General features: G+C 37.6%; 1 protein-coding gene across 1 annotated transcript in view; it reads right to left on the reverse strand.

Annotated features, from left to right (window-relative positions):
* Nucleotides 1-15,949, reverse strand: part of cwc27 (CWC27 spliceosome associated cyclophilin) — a 28,272-nt gene extending 12,323 nt beyond the window's left edge. Inside the window, exons 1-11 of the mRNA XM_042509193.1 lie at nucleotides 15,751-15,949; nucleotides 14,920-15,016; nucleotides 14,322-14,434; nucleotides 14,065-14,208; nucleotides 13,808-13,906; nucleotides 13,611-13,714; nucleotides 13,342-13,411; nucleotides 13,106-13,185; nucleotides 12,988-13,024; nucleotides 12,734-12,903; nucleotides 1,026-1,129 (exon numbers count right to left, since the gene is read on the reverse strand). Of these exons, the coding sequence (XP_042365127.1) occupies nucleotides 1,026-1,129; nucleotides 12,734-12,903; nucleotides 12,988-13,024; nucleotides 13,106-13,185; nucleotides 13,342-13,411; nucleotides 13,611-13,714; nucleotides 13,808-13,906; nucleotides 14,065-14,208; nucleotides 14,322-14,434; nucleotides 14,920-15,016; nucleotides 15,751-15,792 (1,060 nt within the window). The 5' untranslated portion in view covers nucleotides 15,793-15,949. The remainder of the gene's footprint in view (nucleotides 1-1,025; nucleotides 1,130-12,733; nucleotides 12,904-12,987; nucleotides 13,025-13,105; nucleotides 13,186-13,341; nucleotides 13,412-13,610; nucleotides 13,715-13,807; nucleotides 13,907-14,064; nucleotides 14,209-14,321; nucleotides 14,435-14,919; nucleotides 15,017-15,750) is intronic.
* Between the last annotated feature and the right edge of the window lie 3,114 nt (nucleotides 15,950-19,063).

Here is a 19,063-nt window from a genome sequence, read left to right on the forward strand (position 1 = left end):
ATCTTTTTCAGGCACCTCATTATGGTGAGATATTTGTACATGTATCATATGTATCAGCACTAATTGTGAAATTCAGGCCTGATACAGATACAGATTTTTTGGGTTATTTAATTCTCCCTTTTATGCCAGGGAACCAAAGAAATCTTAACCTTAGACCTTTGTTACACTGTCTTTGAATGAGCTCAAATTTAACCGTACAAATTCATGAAACAACCTGTAATTTTACCTTCTTCCAAATACAAAATAATATCTTAAACTGCTTTTGAAACAGGGTACCCATGAAGTCTTAAAAAGGCTTTAATTTTATATTCTAAAATTTAAGGCTTTAAAGGGTCTTAAATTCATCAAAGTCTTTGTTGACATTAGCTGACTCCACTTGAGTTTTTTGATCCACATCAGCTGCTGTTTGTGAGTGTTTGAATGTGAGCACTCACATTGGCTGTCAATTATGTTACAAAAGCCCCCTTTTGTATCATTAAATATCTCATTAAAACTGAACTTCATAAAAACAAACACTTGAGCAAACATCAGGGTGATGGGAACGACCTTCAGAGACAGAAACCGTCTTTGGGAAACATTTCTTTGGCGTGTGCTTTGAGTTTTTACTTTGGCCTTTGTCCATTCACTAACATGGAGGGGCGGGCTTTATGACCTATACTGCAGTCAGACACCAGGGGGCGATCCAGATTGAAAAGTTACACTTTTAGGAGCTGTCTTGTCCCCTGATGTGTCAATAGTGAGTTTACTGCATCCTTTAGTCCAAAAGTTGTCCTGGGGAGGATCTCTGTGTATCCTCAACAATGTTTTCTATTGTCTCCAATACGAAGTTTGCTTTAAGCCCTGCTTTTTTAGCCTTTGCTAAACTCGTAATAAAAAAGATAAACATTGGCTGCCAGTCAACGAGGCAAATATCGGCAAATAACAATGTTTGGCCAGTGCGTCCATACTGCACATTATATTATCAGCCACTAATAAACAACACACATCCGTCAGTGAATGTAAAAGAATAAAATGTGCTCACATACCCTCCTCGACTTTGTCCACTGCAGGTTTTGCGCTTTCTTCTCTCCTTTGCTTTATGGCCTGCAGTTCCTTCTTCAGCTGCCGCGCCTCTTTCCGCAATTCATCACTGTGCGAGCGGAGAGATAAAGTTAAGAGTTTAAACTCAACATATATAACTGTTATAAAGGATTACACCTGTAGCGGACGAGAACGATGACGGAGCCACAGGTTCACAGACAAAAGTCAGCCGTGACAAATGTATAGTTGAAGCAGACTTCTGGCTCCACTGGCTGTTACAGAAACATATTCATCATTAAAAAAATTACACCAAAACCCCCAGAGTTACCGCTCTTCACAAACAAACATCAACTGTTCTGCCTCTAAAAATGTAACGTTCATGGCTAATTATGTGGGTTTATAAACCAAACATAAAACAATGTGTGCGAGTGTCAAAATGAAGAATGTACATTAAAATCTTATGTTACTCCAATAAATTTGATGGAGCCTTAATAAAATAATCGTTCGCCCCTGCAGGCTCCTGGAAAGCACCAGGAGAGGTGCTGAGGTTGAGCAGACTCGAATGAGAAAAATGTCAATGTGGTTTTTATTCTGAGATGAGTAATTGTCACTGTAGTAAGTCTCATTAAAGCTTTTTAAAATGCTGACACTCAACAATGGTAATGAGTACAAATCTGGTGGGGAGCAAAATATTTTCATAATGCGTGCATGTGAAGAAAATGCTACTAAAACCTTCATAACTTCAACTATTTTTCATGTTTTAAATCTAATATGCTGCAGTCTGAGGCTTTTAAATTACGTAAGCATCTCTGGGTTTGACCAACAATTTTCAAATTCATTGTCAAGCAAAACAAGTCCCAACAGAAACCCAACAAGTCCAAAGCCAAGGCCCACATAGGCTTGTAACGGTATTATATTTTCCTGATACAATAACCATCTCAGGAAATATCATGGTATACATCTTTCACAGTTGTTGTTATTATCAGTTCAAATGATCCTACTGGGAATGAACGTGGACTTTTTGTTTAAAAACACTCTAGTACTATTGTATTATTGAAACCTGAAACCATTTTTTATATTAAAGTACATGTAAAAACTCTCCCTTTAAAAAACAAAGTTTAACTAAAATAACAGTGACATTCGCTGTCCAGCTGCACTTGTTTTCCAATACTGTAAATAAACAAAATACATGGTATGGTATTTGTCAGTCTTCATACCGTGGTATACGTTAAAGCTAGTATACGACTTGAATCCTAGTCCCAAGTTAAGACCAACAAATCCCATTTAAAGTCAAGCAAATCTTTTTTATTTTATCAGGTCAAGTCCTCAGATTCATTGCTTGAGTCTGACTCAGGTCCAAGTCATGTGACTTGAGTCCACACCTCTACAAAGGCACAGTCACACAGTGGATATGCATGTAGAGCAAAGCCCAACACTTTAGATGAAAGCCATGTGATATTACGGCACAATGTGTGCAATAAACTACACAAGTGGCTGTGATACGTGAAATACACAGCTGTCAGATGCCGTTAGTGGCAGAAGTAATGAAAGACTTTATACTTCCTTCCCTCCAGTGGCACAACATGAAGTATTACAGGCGCTGCTCATGTCCAGCCACCCTTATAAAATCTTTAACTGGATCACAGAGGCAGGCCAAGGCACATCCTTGACTCAAGGTAGCGTCCCCTTTGGCAGGTGGCCCGGCGCCCAGCTCATGCAAGGCTGAATGCTCGGAGTCTGAACCGGGGCCAGCGAATGCAGATTATTGTTCCCTTTCACATGATTGAGACTACTGCCAGTTGCAGAGCAGATATGTTATGTTAGGAAATGATAATATTTTTGTACTGCCTGACAGCTCTGTTTTTGTCCCATTCTCTTGCGGAGCCACAGAGCACAGGTAAGCTGCACAGTCTGGGCCCCCGGCCTAGAAACATGTGAGGCATCTCCAGACCAAACAATGGCTGCCTTTGTTTCTTACATCTGCTTCTCTGGACCGACATTCATTTAGATCCTTTTCTTACCTTTTTTATTTCATTCTTGTGTTTCGAGCCGTCCAACACTCATGTTATCTTTGTTAAAATCTCTGACATCGTCTGTGGCAAAGCATCGAGGCATCAAACTGCGAGACATTTTAACTGTAAGTGCCTCGGCAAATATTAACAGCTGTGTCTGACTTGATGTCATGTCTCTTCCTCGTTAGCTTCCCTGCTGCTCCCGAGGATACACATGAGGAATCAGTCAGACATACGGTTGTTAGTCGTCTCTTTTCCAAGAAGAAAAAATGTTGCAGCTGAGTCCAGACGCAGTTGCCAAGAGCAGAGCTGGTTGGCAGAGTCAGACTTGGCCTGTGTGAGGAAGTCGCCCGCTCAGCTCCGTCTAGGAGCAATGACAACAAACCTCTTTTCTGAGACACTGACTCCAATGTGACAAACCACAGGTGGACAAAATAATATAATAACTCAAAGACTAGAGCTGCCATTCACAATTTCACATTTCACGCAAGAGGTAAAGCCTAAAAAGCTGGTAAAACGTGTATTAGCTTTTGGCTGGTAGACCTCAGCATATTGACATCCATCAAAAAATAAACAGAGCCAGTTAATTACAGCAGCGAGTGGGCAAATGTCATCATGAATTTTAAGACTTTTTTGAAGACTTAATACGTCTTGTGTTCAGCCACTTCTCTATCTGTTGTCAGATACTAAAATATCTGAAACTAAAATATTTGCCTCTACTGAGGAGGTAATGTATTCAATTTGGTTTGTTTGGTTGTTGGTGGATTACGGAAAAACTACCTGCCTCTAGAGCTGGGCGATATGGTTTTCAAATAACATTGTGATATTTTAAGGCTATATCGCTATAAAGATTAGTAGTCTCAGAGTTTATAGTGTGCAGAGTTATTTTCTCTGATTTGGCAGAACAAAAGGTGACAATATACAACAATTTTCACAGCATGTATAGTGCAACTTATGACTAGTAAGTTATTCTTTGTGTAGAAATTAGTTCACTTTTAAGCAAGCTTTTAGGGCAACAGACAGCTACTTACGAGGCCAAATACCTGCTGCCTGATTTAGTTACATGAGTTGCAAACATTGCAAAATTTATAATGTGACATGAAACAAATTTTTAAAAATCATGCAAGCAAAGACTGGACAAATACTGCATAAGCAAAGATGACATAGTAGATACATAAATAGATTATTGCTCACAGACTATGACCTCAAAAATGACCTGAATCTATTGCATTATGTTGTATATATACAGTGTTTATATTTTATATATACAGTGTATATACACTTTGTTGGACGCATCATTTTGTCCACTTCAGAGAGGTTGCCTTGACATGACTTCTGTGCGTTTTAGTGAAATTAACTTCAAAAATGACGTAAAGTTTCTGACTTGAACACAGTCCAGCCTCTTCTCCGGGTTTTATACATATATTCTGCAGCGAGGAACTCTTTGGACTGAGTGATCACTTTCTGCCTGCCTTGACACGCTGCCATTCGGAAAACAAGAAACGTATCCACGGCAACAGCCAAACAATCGGCTCCACAGCCCTGGTGCCAATAAAGAGAAAGGGGCCAGAAAGGACAGGAAAAGCCCCAACAACACCTGTTAGGACACACCTTGGGGCTCAGCAAATTCCTCTTCAGACCCTCACATCACAACACCACAAATTATTTTTCTTCTGCACATGAAGCAATAATGTGACAACCACATTTTTTAACTACACTGGATAAATCACAATGTGATGAGCAATTTATGGAGTTTTTGATTGAGGCTGTTAGTGTTATTTGAGATTTTTAAAAACTTGAGAACACCATGTTAGGCAATAATTGTTTAATCACAAAAATATCCCATAAATATGAAAAAATAAAAATGTTGAGAACCCCTTATTTGGTTATCGACAAATTATGATCAGGACATACGGAGCACGATATTCTACGACCGAAAAATAAACCTGTCATTGCTCTCTGGTGGACTAACTGTGTATTTCTGAATTATTGCCAACATATCTTTAATCTTGAGGCAACATATCTAAACAACCCCGACATTTGTTATAAACTAAGATCGGAAAAGTAATATGCAACTGTTTTAATAATCAATTGCTCAATGAAGTACTTATTCAACGTTCAGTATCTCTAGATTTAAAAATGGAGAATTTCATATCAGAGTCAATTGAATATCTTTTTGGTTTTTGGACTGCTGGTTGAATAAAATAAGACCAAGCGATTAATTCCTGAATAAAGAAAATAACTAATGATTCATCTCTACGAGAAAAAAGAAAAAAAAAGAGATACCAATATTGCGTCAGCATTGTAGGGTTGACTATTGGGGCTTTTACAAAATATTTCCGCAATGAGATTTTGAAGGACAATCATTAGTGTTGTTAACAAAATAACTGAGTGGATAAAGGCAAGTTATAAAACTGTTATAATAGTCTAGACCAATAAATCGACCTTCTACCTTCTTCTTCTACCTTCCAATAAACAGACCTAAACGTTTTTTGTGAATCCCTTCTTGCCCCTGTGGCCTGGCTCCACTTGAAGGCTGCCAGCTACTGTCACTCTTTCACAATATTCACAAAAAGTGAAGCCCAGAGAGCTGTGGATGATTAACTTTTCATAAAGAAAGCATATGAAGTGATTGGCAGTAGACCAGAAAACTCTCTCATGATTCAGAACCTTGCATTTAATACTCCGGTGTCTGGCAGGAGGCTGACGCTGACACAGGAATTCGACAACCTTGAAAAAAGTACAGTGATGACTGTATGGTTCATCAAAAATTCAACCGGTTTCCAAAATGTACACACAGGCGTATTTTTTTTTGCCTTTTTTGGATTTCTCTGGATTCTTCTGCGGCCTTTAAGGGACTTTAAGAAATGTAATAACTGATAAAAATGAAACCGTTTTAAGTTCAAATAAAGCTGCAAAAAGTAAAGTTTAACACCTTTGGATGGCAGCAGCCTCTTCCCGCTATGGTGGACTCAGACCAGTCTAACGACTGAGCAAGTGATGTGGATGAATGTGCTAGAATAACAAGATGGCTGGGTGAACTCCCCTCAGGGGGCACTCCATGGCTTGGTCAAAAGCCAAGGAGAACTGTGAGCTGGAGTGGAGGAATCCAACCTCAACACAGGAATTTGCATGACTTTGCAGAGTGATCTAGACCAACACATTACCCATGCAGCGGACCAAGGTTCCTCTCTTAGAGCGCCTAATCTGCTTCAACTACATCCTTTTGTTTGTTAGTCTCGATGGCAGAAAGTAATGAATCTTGTGGAATGTTTCTTGACATTTATAGGTTACGTTTAGTCGTGAATTTTCTATTCCATTTAAATATTTTGCTTCCTTTGGAGAGAAAAAAGACACAGCAAACGCGCAGATTCTCAAATGTTGACGTTGATCACGGTCCAAGTGGCGTTCTGCTGGTTTTTTATTCACTTTCAGAAAAAGTCTTAACCCCCTCGTCCTAGACATGCATCGCCGTCTGGAACTGTTTCCAGCGAGCAAGTGCCCCATATGGGGCAGACATGCTACAGTGGGCCAGAGATGTGTAAACCTGGCAGTTCCAAAACATACACAGACCCGCTGCCAAGAACTGGATTATCTCAAGCAGTTTTCTGCACAACAGCAGCGGCGAATGCTTTCTTGATCTCTGAAACCTTTCCCTGAGAACGCGTTGGGTTATGACCGATGACAAGAGACAGGTGCAGCCAATTAATAGAGAGAGACGCAGGATAATTAGTGTCTGATGATGTCCCGTTTAACTTACACTGTCCACACGGCGAGGATACTGCTTCCTCACAGAGCAGTGTGGCAAAAGACTACACCCAGAAATAGGCAGATGAAAACTAGAACTGCAAGAATTTGTAAATAAGTCAGTTACTCAAATGACAAAAAAAGAGTTTGGCGACTATTTTTATAATCGATTAATTGTTTTCGTTGAAACATTCTCTGGTTGCAGTTTCTTCTCTGTGAGGATCTTCTGCTCTTCTCTGTTTTATGTCACTGTAAACGGCTCTTAGTTTGGAAAAAACAAAACTTTTGAAGATGTGATTTCGTGGTCAGGGAAATTCTGCACTGAAGGCACCAAAAATTTGACGAGATTTTCGCCTCCTCCCGAGTAACGATGCACTGCTCGCACATATAGCTCAGTAATAACTATGGCTACATAACGTGGAAAATATAAAGTTGCTGAATATCATGATAATGATTTGAGTTGTGATAAATAGACATTAATGTTTACTCAGTTTTGCCGTTCTGCTGCTTTCAGTATACTGCGAAAATAAAGAAATTAGTTGTTTAATTTAAAAAATGAAAGAGAATTATTTCCTCAGCTCCTGAGTGCAACGTCGCAGACTTTTACGATGTGTTTATCACGCAGGTTGACATCACGATGACATGACTGACATAACTCCATATTATCGGCTTTAAGTATACTGTTTATTGTTCATTTCTGCACAAATTAATGATTCAGTGCAAAACTAAAACTATTTGTTTAAATATTTGTTTGTCGACAGAAAATTAATCAGCAGCTCTTGAGATATTGTTTAATCCAAAATGCCACAAATTCACCTTCTAAATGTGAATATTTGCCATTAAAAAAAACAAAACGATTTGATGATATTAAAATGAAGATCCTTGGCTTTTGTAATGTTTGTGTAGGCATACCAATCGATTTCTAAAATTTTAGCGATTAATCAAGAATGAAAATAATCATACATTTTTCAAGTTGTGTTTATATATATAACAACAGTCTCATGTAATGTAAAAGTATGGACAAAATATCAATTTTGACATTAGTTTGAGTATTTCTTAGTGATTAGATACAGTTATTTAGGTTTTTTTAATAACATACTATAAGGAAACATCATGTAAATAATGGGATCATTTTGACGGCTTCTCCGTTTAACGGACTCTGTCAAAGGCTGTATTATTAAAGCCTGCTGCCACAGACTGTATACACGGCGCATAAGTATGTGATAACAAGTGATATAAATAACAGGAAGTGCAGTTGTGTTATCTGCAGCCTGCAGTAAGCGAGACAGCAGAGGGAGCCCGGCCCCGCTGGCAGACGCAGCTCACACTGTGTCCCACAGCCATATGGAAGCGTTTTGCTTCCCCAGTCATGCCCCGTCGGGTTTAACAAAAGTGGCGACTACCACATACACTGCTTTTGGGACTTCATTCAGTAGTGTCTTTTATAAAGCAGCCCCCCTTAAAGAGGCCCACTTCAAACACAGCAAAACCAGACGTGATCAATAGTAACATAAAAGAAGTGTCAAACTGTGAGCGTAAAAGCCCGACCAGTCAGACCAGCAACATCAAACATCACAGCACGTTGAGACAAACTTAGTATAAATAGGATCCGCTGGGATTGATTGTGACTCATCTTTTACATTTTCTTGGTCCAGGTACAGTACGCCATTATTTGGCAGCGTGCTCGTTGAATGTGAACAAGTCCAAGCATTTTGCAATCACGGCGCTGCAGTGGAATATCATCTGGCTGCTGGATAGCAACGTAAGATAGTTTTGACCTGATGTAAAAACTGTTTTGGTTTCAGGGAGACTCCTAATTTCAAGGTTGTCTCAGCAGCCTTGAGTCGGAGACAAAAGACACAATCAGTGTTGTAAATTTCCCCCCGAAACTGAGGCCTGGGCATGCTGTAGACGCTAGCCCTTCACACACATAATACACTGTATATCTGAGTGTTAAAGGTCCCATATTGTGCTCGTTTTCATGTTTATATTTTAGAGTTTCTATTATAACATTTTTCCATGTTTTAATGTTCAAAAAACACTATTTTTCCTCATACTGTGGGCCTGATAGCTGTATTCATCCTCTGTCTGAGGTGCTCTGTTTAAGTGCCTGTCTCTTTAAGTCAAATCAAGTCAGTTTTATTTATAAAGCCAATTATCAGCCAGTTTATGGACTGCATGCACTTTTCTGACAATTTCGCGTTTTGATCAGGGTTCCCGAAAATTTCAAAATTCGTAAAAGATGCTCTATGCATTAATCTAAAAATAAGCATTTAATTAGCATTTAAGTGTCATAAGTCAACCTTTTAAAAGTAAAAAAATGCTTAGAATGTGAATGAGGGATTTTTATGAATATTTGTTATGACATTAAACTAAAAAGCGCAAATAATGAATAATTAAAAATAATAATATTTTGCCAAATTCCTCTTGTATTAACATCACCAAAGAGTCATGTTTTAAGTAACAATAAATATCTAAAAAAATGTAACAAAATTCCCTCTAATCTTAATTAATTGATGCCGGTACATGTTTTGTTTGTTTGTTTTTTTACCTTAAACACTGTAAAATTGGTTGTAAATATAATTCCAAGTGGCATAAAAAAAAGTAACTGTAGGAACCCTGTTGATACTTTTACAGTATTTTTATGGCACCTATGCCTGCTTTATAATAAAATAAAGACATGTAAATCTGTTTATTTTACAATATGGGACCTTTAAAAATAAACAACAAAAGTCCCGCAGCAGTAAACTCAGACAGAAGTGGGAAAACTTGCTGCTTTTCTAACATCCTCTCTCCTTTTTTTTCCCAGGTGACTAGATACCAGTTGGTGTTCCTGGTCGCGCACAGAGCAGCTGAAAGCTCAAAGCAAAAGCAACGGTGGGAGAGCGGAGCTCACCCTGCAACAATGCCCCCTTTGTCCCGGACTAACACTGTACCTACCAGCCTGCGCTTTGATTCGCTGCCAAGACAAACCACTGTGTTGGGTTACAGTTCTTGTAGCAAAACAATCTGCGCTTGTGTTTAATATACTACAGTCTGCCTGCATTGGGCTGGCTGTCAGTCAGGACACACACACACACACACACACACACACACATGACTGGGCCCCCTCTTTATCCCATTAGCACTAATGAGAGAAGGGTATGTTGATTATGTGTGTTGAGGGCTACCTGTTAAGAGGATATGGAGGAGAGATAACCGGCCAACCAGCCAGCATCAAAGAGAGATGAAAGATAAATCCCTCTCTCTCTCTCTCCGCTCTCTCCTCAGCTCATTTTCATACTAATGTCGTCTCACACACCATCACCGTCCACTCTCACCTTCACTTCACTCACACTGTTGGCTCACACAGACGCACTGTTTGCTTCTACTGCAGCACAGTAAGTAATTTGGTCTGAGTGCCAACATTCCTGTTTCAAATAGCAGGTCCACTGATGTTGGTCCAGTGAGCTACAACTCGTGTGTGTGTGTGTGTGTGTGAGAGAGAGAGAGTGTGTAGAAACAGAGCTGGGAGATATGTGGATGTCAGTGACACCAGGACAAGAGACACTAGAGCGAGTTTCAAGAGCACCATAGTTATGAAATCGCACTATTATTATGTCTGTTATTAAACCTTTGAGGCCTGAGAAAATTGATTTATTTTTTTCCAGAAACATTGAAAAAGACAACAATAAGCAACTTGGCAAGACAAAAAAAAAGCAAAAGAGTAGATTTTGAGTTGTTTTAAGCAGGGAATGGTATCAAAGAACTATATTTATAATTATTATAGTTCAGTTTTTTAATTTTTTTTTGTCCAGAAGATTACTATCCAATTAATATTATTGCAATGAAATATCATGACTTTTCCATAACTTTAAATGGTTTTTACAAATCTTATGTCTTTTTCAGTCCTGGAAAATGTGATTGTGAAATTCCATGACTTTTCAAGGTTTTCCATACCTGATATTAGTATATAGTTTTGGGAGACCAAGTAGGAGATTTGGATCTGAGGACTTATTGAGTATAAACGTGGTGACGCTGCTTTTTAAAGTCCCTCTTGAAGGGGCACGCCTCCGATTATAATTGTGAGGTTTAGTTTAAGGTTCGCCCACACTGAACGTTTTTTTTATTTTTTTAAATTTTACAGCCCTGACACACCAACCTGACGGCTGTCGGTCAGTGTCGGGCTGCGGGTGAACATCTGTTGCCCTTGTTTTTGCGGCGTGTCCTGCTCTGTTGGCGCTCATCAGCCCTCGTCAGCTTTTTTTGGTCGATTTAGCACGTTTATCGGTGTTTGAGTAAAGGAATTGTCTCAGATTGTCACAGGAGAAGTGAAACAAGTTAAACTAAACAAATGGATGATGTCCCTGAGGTTTTACAAAATAAAAGTTCCTCCTATGCCAACACTTTGCACTTTTTAATCAATCAATTTTATCGGCGATCATTAAAATAAAACGATAATGCCACAATGCCAAATATAGGCCCCAATAATAAGCCAGACCGATAATCTGTCGACCCTTTATACTTTCAAATCAGTGCGGCCAGGATGGACGAGGGACCAGACTGTGATTTGGACTTTTCCTTTTAAAGTCTGTCCCTTTTGAGTCCCCCAAATTTGTGCAGCACCGACTTAGACCCCTTTAACGTGACAGCACACATGCACTTAATGCTGTTGGTAATATTTGGGGACTAAACATAAGACTCGGTATCAGAAATGTTGTGAGTTTGATTTTTAGCCAACAAACGGATGTCAGTGAGCTTCTTTGAAGGTTTTCGAATCCGGCTGCTTGTAAACAGCCAAATGTGCTCGAATTGAGTGAAGCTCTTGTTTTTAATAACACCTATAATAACTCCCTGGAAAACCAACCACGACCTCATTAGAGAAACCGGCAGACAAAAGTGTTTTGGAGGGATTTGCAGTTGCAGAGAGGCAGTAATTAATACATTTAATGATTGTTTTTGGTTTGTCTCGGCTCCAGGTGTCTAAATATTCAAAGCATCTCTCATCTCTTCTGGATTTGTTCTTGTGGTCGAGATATTTTAGGATGAGCTTAATGTAGAGCTGAAAACATTAGTTCACTGGCAACTTTCTGTGTGAAGGGATTGTTCCCTAAAGTATTTTACAAACAAAAAAGCACCAAACATCCCATAATTCTGACTTCTCAAATGTGATTAACCCTTTGAAATCTGGATCAGAAGCCTTTCACAAGTATTCAAACCTTTGGACCCTGAGTATTTTAGTTTGATTTCTTTCAATATCATAGTTAAAAAAGGCAGTGTCCTGCAAATTGCACAGAATTAGTAAATTTAAAAAAATAGTTTTTTAAAGTTAAGAAAAAATGTCCAAAGAACTATTCATATCATGTTTATTTATTTTTAGAGAATTTTTTTGCAAGTTTTATGTAATTTCCGTGTTTGTTTTCTTTCTTTCTTTTTTTGTTGCGTTTTTGTTGTTTTTGTTATTTTACTTTCCCGCTTTTTGTTTTTTGGTTTTGGGACATTTTTTGTATTACTTTTGACTAATTTCTTACTAATTTTTGGGTCATTTCTTCTTGAGTTGCTCTCTGTCACCTTGCAATGTTTTTGAGAGACATCAAGTGAATTTGCCCAGGTTTCAAAGAGTTAACGAGGAAATAATGGTCACAATAATACATAATAACTATTAGCTGCAACACAAACTCAGTGTTTCTAATAAAAATTTCTAAAGCCCAGCCTCTGCTCGTCGTAAATGAAAGTTCGGAGGGTCTCTTCTGCTCACAGTGATTCTGTTTCTCTGTCTGCGTTACACAGTTCAACAGCTCCCCCACCTGGTTTATACGCTTCATTACCAGTGGATCAACTTCATCATACTGCTGAAGCTGTTAGTGACCAAAATGCAAGAATCATTATGTGTTAAACAAAGCTGCCATCTGTTGGATGGAGTTTATATTTGGACTAAAGGTGAGACGAAACAGGTGAGAAACATGCAGTCGTACCTGCGGCTGCTCTTTTTCTCCCGCTCCTCCTCAGCGGGCTCTGACGTTTTCTCGGCGCTTTTGTCTTTCTTTAGCTTGTTACTGATGATCTCTCTCCTCCTCTCCCGCTCATCAGAGTCATAATCGTCATCTGCATCCTCGTCATCTTCAACATCATCGTCATCATCGCTCTGAAATGCAGAACGCAAAGAAGTTTACGATCAGAGAAAAGCGATTCTGGAGGCTTTGTTTTTCACCTTCAGTGTCCGACTAACCTCATCTGGATCTCCTGATGTCCCCTTCTTCTTCTTCCTGTAAAAAAAGACAAAGATTATGAAGGTAGGAGAACACTTTGTTGTGTTATAATTTCTTTAAAAAGTTTATTTTCCATACTTATCAACTGCTGGAACAGAGCTCAGTCTGGGATCGTCTTTCAGGAGGTCGTGGCTGCTTTTGCTTTTTCCCTTCAGTGTCTGAAAAATCAAACAAAAATAAGAAACTGATTTTGTTTTTACACATTTCGCAACATTTTTTAAATTCAACATAGCCTTAACTCCTGATACTACCATTTAATTTCAAAAGAAAATCATTTTAAAGAAAAAGAAGAGTGCAGTTTTGTGCCTCAGTACCTGGCTCACTTGATTCACCATCTCCTCCTCCTCTTCAGCTTCCTCCCCAAATGATAACAGACTGAAGTTCCTACAAAAAACACAAAATACTTTCAGCACTGAAGCATCGTTAACAACAATAAATGCAACATGAGTTTGTATTAAATTAGACTGAAGATGACCTATACTCAAAGATGTAAACGAGAAGAATCGAGAGCAAAAAGGGAAGATATGAGATCAAAATCTCCGTAACGGTCTGCAGCTCATACAGATAAAGTCTGAGCGCTCACTTTGTGGCTTTTGACTGCGATTTCTTTCCTTCCTCTTTGTCTTTTTCCTTTTTGGCTTTCTTTGTTTCGCGAGGTATGATGTCATCAAAAGGACAGTGAAGCACCTGTGAGACAAAATGATTTTACATCAGTGTTTAAATCTCAGATGTAAATACTCAACAGATGTCAAGCAAGTGAAAAAAAAAAGTAGAAAATACCTCTGTAGATTTGATCTTGTGGGGATTCAGAGGTCTTTCCTCATGGTCACATTCAACTTCTGCCAATCTGAGCATGTTATACACTGTGTCTCCTGTCACCTGCAGCAGGCATTTTTGGGAAAAATAGGGGGAAAAAGAACTTTGAGTACTTTTTAACAAACGCAGTTCTGGAAAATCGAGGCTTTTTCAGATAACTGGTCGAGGACAGACTTGAATTCACAATAGAAACATTTACATAAACTGCCACGGTTCTGCACCTTTCCGAATATGGTGTGTTTATTGTTGAGCTCATCTGCACGTCCCAACGTGAAGAAAAACTGACTGCCGTTATCATGTGGTCCGGCATTTGCCATGGCAACCAGACCTCTCCGATTGAAGCGCAATCTGGAGTGAAATTCATCCTAGAGGGTTAAAAAAAGATTTGAGCATCAGGGTTAGTATGTTAACATGTGATTTACACTTATGATTTTGTTAGTTTTAACGCTATTTATGTAAAACAGAGACGCAGTCTGACCTTGAATGGCCGGCCGTAGATGGACTCTCCACCTGTCCCTGTTCCAGTGGGATCTCCGCCCTGAACAATGAACTCAGGCACCACTCTGTGAAACACTGTGCCATCATAGTAACCTACAGGGCAGAAAATATAAGACATTAACCATTCCCATGGGATTTCCAGAAAATAACTTTGTAATTTGGTCAGTGTGCGGCTGGTCATCTGTCTCGAGGCAAACAAGCAGATAATAAAGTGTCAAATAATAATTCAGTGATAATTTCATATTTAATTGTGTTAAAATTAAGCTTTTTTTTAAATTAAATTCTCCTATAATTAGCACTGAATTATAGTTGAATCAAGGAACCAATAAAAAAAAAGCATTACTGACATTAATGTTTTTCCTTTTTTGGTTAAGTTGTATTCTCCTAATATTTTTGAAAGAAATCAAACCAATTTGCTCAGATTTCAAAGGGTTAAAGTACAAAAGCAGACCTCTTCAAACTGTGAGGATTAGATTTTGAGTGACTGATATTGGTAGCATCTGGTTTTCAGCAGCTTTGTTTTTTAGGAAATCTGCATTGTGTAAGAAAACAGCAGGTCTTATGATTATGGTTTTTACCTTCCATGCACAGCTGTGCAAAGTTCCTGCAGGCTTTAGGAGCCTCTTTGGACCACAACTCAATGTCAATGTCTCCTGCTGAGGTCTTCAACAGGACCTAAAAAAATATCACAGAGTGGGGACATTTAACCCTTTAACAGTCACACGAAGAAATGCCTTTGCAAAAAAAAAAAACATTATAAACTGTAGAATATGTTAACAAAATGTATCTATTTATTAAGATTTTCCCAGAACATTTTCCCAGTATAATGCATCGTAAAAAGTGCAAAAATCAAGGTAATATAATAGAAATCTGAAAATAAAAGTAACTTCATGCAATAAATTAATAAAAATAAATAGATACAAATAAAAATAAATCTCGTAAAAAAAAACTCTATGAATGATAGAGAAAAAACAGTTTAATATAATAAAAATAGAACTGAATAGAATTACAGAATAATAAAAATACTAAAATGCATCGTTTAAAAACACCTGTGTAAAATTAAATTGGGTTTTGGCAAGTTTTAGAAAAGCAATTTGATCGCAAAAAAATAATAATAATAATTATACACCATATTTTGACATTTACTTTACTGTTTTTCAGCTCTAACATTTCACCGGACACAAATAACATCAGCTACAGGACATTTAATGAAAGGATCCGAATATTAGTACATTTATTATACAAATATAAACACGTTGCTGCATTTTAACAGTATTCGGCGAAACGTGCAACGTAGCTAAACACTGTCTACATCATAAACTCATAAAGTTTACAGTGAAAGAGTTTGTTGCACATACAAAGTGTAAATAAAAGGTTAAAATGTTAAAATTGCCAAAAATCGCGCTCACCTTTCCATTAGTTGGTGGCTCCTGGATGTAAATATTGCTCATCCTGCCGCCGAGGTTTGTCGGTAATACAAGAAAATAGTTTTTTAAACTTTCTGATACTTAAAAATATACTGAATTGTTATATAAACCGTAAATATTAGCTAAATTATTTCGATTTACAAGTGACAAAAATCTATTTTGTGACTACAGCCATATTGGGCCATACATGCGAGCGTTTTGTTTACGTCCGAGTACGTGGGGGGATGTCGAATAAAAAATAGTTTATTACGTCATTTCAGCAAACGTTGACAAATAATTTAGTAACTAGGTTTTTTAATATCGTTGAATAAATATTAAATTCACTTGAGTATCTATCTGCAAATGTACATGAGGCAGAACAAACCTAATTAATTTTGTAGACTTCCCTACAATTGAAATTTGGTTTGACCCAAGTGTTCCACAACAATACACCATCGGAAACAACACAAAAAATGTGTTCCACTGCAGCTAACGCGGTTAAAATACTTCAGTTTCAATAATTAAAATCTGCAATAGACATTATAAAAAATACAAAATAAAATATTTTAGCTGTTTGATTTGTGTTGATGCTGGTAAAATAAGTATTTTTAAGCGGTTGACGTGGTCGCTTCCGTATTTTTTTTATTTTATTTTTTTTTTTGCGTGCGATAATAGCTCATTTTTTGGTACAACTTTTTTAAAATACATAGTCAGAAAAATAAGTTCACCTCATAAGTTAAATAATATGTTGATTTTAAGACAATAATGCGTGATATTCCTATTAAAAGTAAAAAGAATTAGAGATAATTTAGAAGCGTTGGCGTCAAACGGAAGTACCGTTTTACAGGGAGGACTCGGAAGACGGGCAGCAATGGCGGCGGCTGAAAACAATGTGGACCTGAAGCGAAAAGCTGAGGACATTCAGGATGGAGACGGGGACAGAGAGGACGACGAGTGGGTCGGACCAATGCCAAGTGAAGCTAACACGGTTAAGAAAAGAAAAGGTTCATGTTTGGCTTTTAGAAAACTAGATTTTTTAAGTTAATGTGCTCCGACTGCTAATCAATGCTAACAGTGCTAACCAAACTCCCGCTCACTCTCTGGTGTTTTTGTTGTTGTTTTTGTTTTCCTCCTTCAGTTCTCGAGTATGAGCGTGTTTACCTGGACAACCTGCCCTCAGCTGCGATGTATGAACGGAGCTACATGCACAGAGACGTTATTACACACATAGTTTGCTCCAAGTAAGTGATTTTCATTTAAACTCCTGACACCTGCTGTCTATTATTACATTTCTTTACATTTACACAATTTTATTTTAAATATTTACACGCTAGTTCTGGTGGTTTTTGCACTTTATTTTTCTGTTTCTATTTTTATATGCTTGTGCTGGTGTCATTAATGGGAATATTTAATTTTACATGCGGGTATTATTGTGTCTATATGTCTTTTTTATGTGAAGTACTTTGTAAATGGTTTTTTTTTTGTATACCCGGAAATTCAGAGGATGCACCAAAAAAATAAATTAAACATTTTGCTTTAAACATTTCCTTCAGAGCATCTGTGGTCTGTAATGTCACTGAACCCTTAAAAATCAGCTCCTCACATTAAAACATGTAAAATCTCTTCCTTCACAATGATGGCTGCATCTTAACATATTTAAGAAAGTTGGCGTTCTGTTTATTTGACTTTTTTCTCCTTCCGCCCCGGCTTTGTTTCTCTTAAAGTAAATATTACTTGTCTTGTTTTCCTCTTCAGGACAGACTTCATTATCACAGCCAGCCAGGACGGCCACGTTAAGTTTTGGAAGAAGAAGGAGGAGGAGGGAATCGAGTTTGTCAAACACTTTCGAAGCCATCTGGGTATGCATCGAATTTATTGCAATTTTTTTCTGTTTATTTATTTAAAATTAACGGGAAGGGGGAAAGTTGAATGGGAAAGAGAAATGAATCAAAGGCTTAAAAACTTGTAATATTTAGAACTACATTTTTTTGTAGATGTAGATGAATTTTCTACGCTTTTTGGTACATGGCAAAGCACAGGAAGAAATTATATTCTGTCTTCCTTGTGGTTAATTTTAGCTTTTGCACATTGCTTTGTTATATTAAAGTATAAAGCATGTGTCATATATGATGAGTGCTGACTGTTTTTCTGCAGGTGTGATAGAAAGCATTGCAGTCAGCGCTGAAGGAGCTCTTCTCTGCTCTGTTGGTGACGATCAGGCCATGAAGGTTTTTGACGTTGTCAACTTTGACATGATCAATATGCTGAAGTTGGGGTGAGTTATTACATTATGTGTTCACAGAAAATGTTTACAAAAGACGTAGTTGTAGCTGCACCGGTTGAAAGAATTGATGGCCACGCTTCGTACTGATGTTTTCTGAAGATTTATCGCTCTGCTGTTTGCTTCCTCACATTCAGACACCTTCAACATCAAACATCGTGAAAACTACAACAAAACACAAAAAACATTAAACAAAAAACAACTCACAGGATAAGTTTAAAACCTGTTGGGCATCTTGGACTGAACATATATCCTCATTAAGATCAGACTTCACGTGATCGAAGAAGATATACTTTTAACATCACTTCCCCTAAGTTTATTTTGAGCTACTCAAGTTTTAACGGTTCATAATTTATTTGTAATTCCATTGTTTCTTTATGCAGCCAGACCTCCGTTCACATTGTCAGAGTCAAAGATTTTTTTTTTCTATAGCTTTCATTTACTTTTTGAAGTTGTTGTTTGCCCCCACTTTTTATTTTAATGTTCATTTATCTATTTAATTTAAATTTTTTAATTATTTTTTGTTGATTTTTGGTTTTTTTTATATTAGTTAGTTGTTTTTTTCTTGGTTTGTTTTTTGTTGTTACTCTGTGCTCTTTCCTTATGTTTGGTTGCTGCTCAACGACTACTGTTGTTGTTGTCACTTGCACGAATGATTTTGCAACATAGACTTCGTATTTTTTTATTCTCATTTATGTCTCTTGAAATTTTTTGTCCAAAACAAAAACAAAAAAGACAGAAAATGTCAGTATGCTGCTGTATGAATGTACTAATTTGATTCCAATAAAAACTTTAAAACATTGAAAAATGCAGCACCGGTGTCCATTATGGCACGTTATCATTATACATAAATAAAGGAATAATTTCCGTGTGCGCCTCCAGGAACACCTGTTGAATATCGTTAATCTGGAGTTCGTCATCTGCAGCCATGTTGCTCTTACCCACGAGATTACTGACCTATGACCTCAACACACGACATCACATTTCCCACAATGCCGTCAGCTTATTTATCACATTTTTAATGACTTTATGAAC

Source organism: Plectropomus leopardus, chromosome 20 (assembly GCF_008729295.1).
Source record: "Plectropomus leopardus isolate mb chromosome 20, YSFRI_Pleo_2.0, whole genome shotgun sequence".
Classification (NCBI taxonomy): domain Eukaryota; kingdom Metazoa; phylum Chordata; class Actinopteri; order Perciformes; family Serranidae; genus Plectropomus; species Plectropomus leopardus.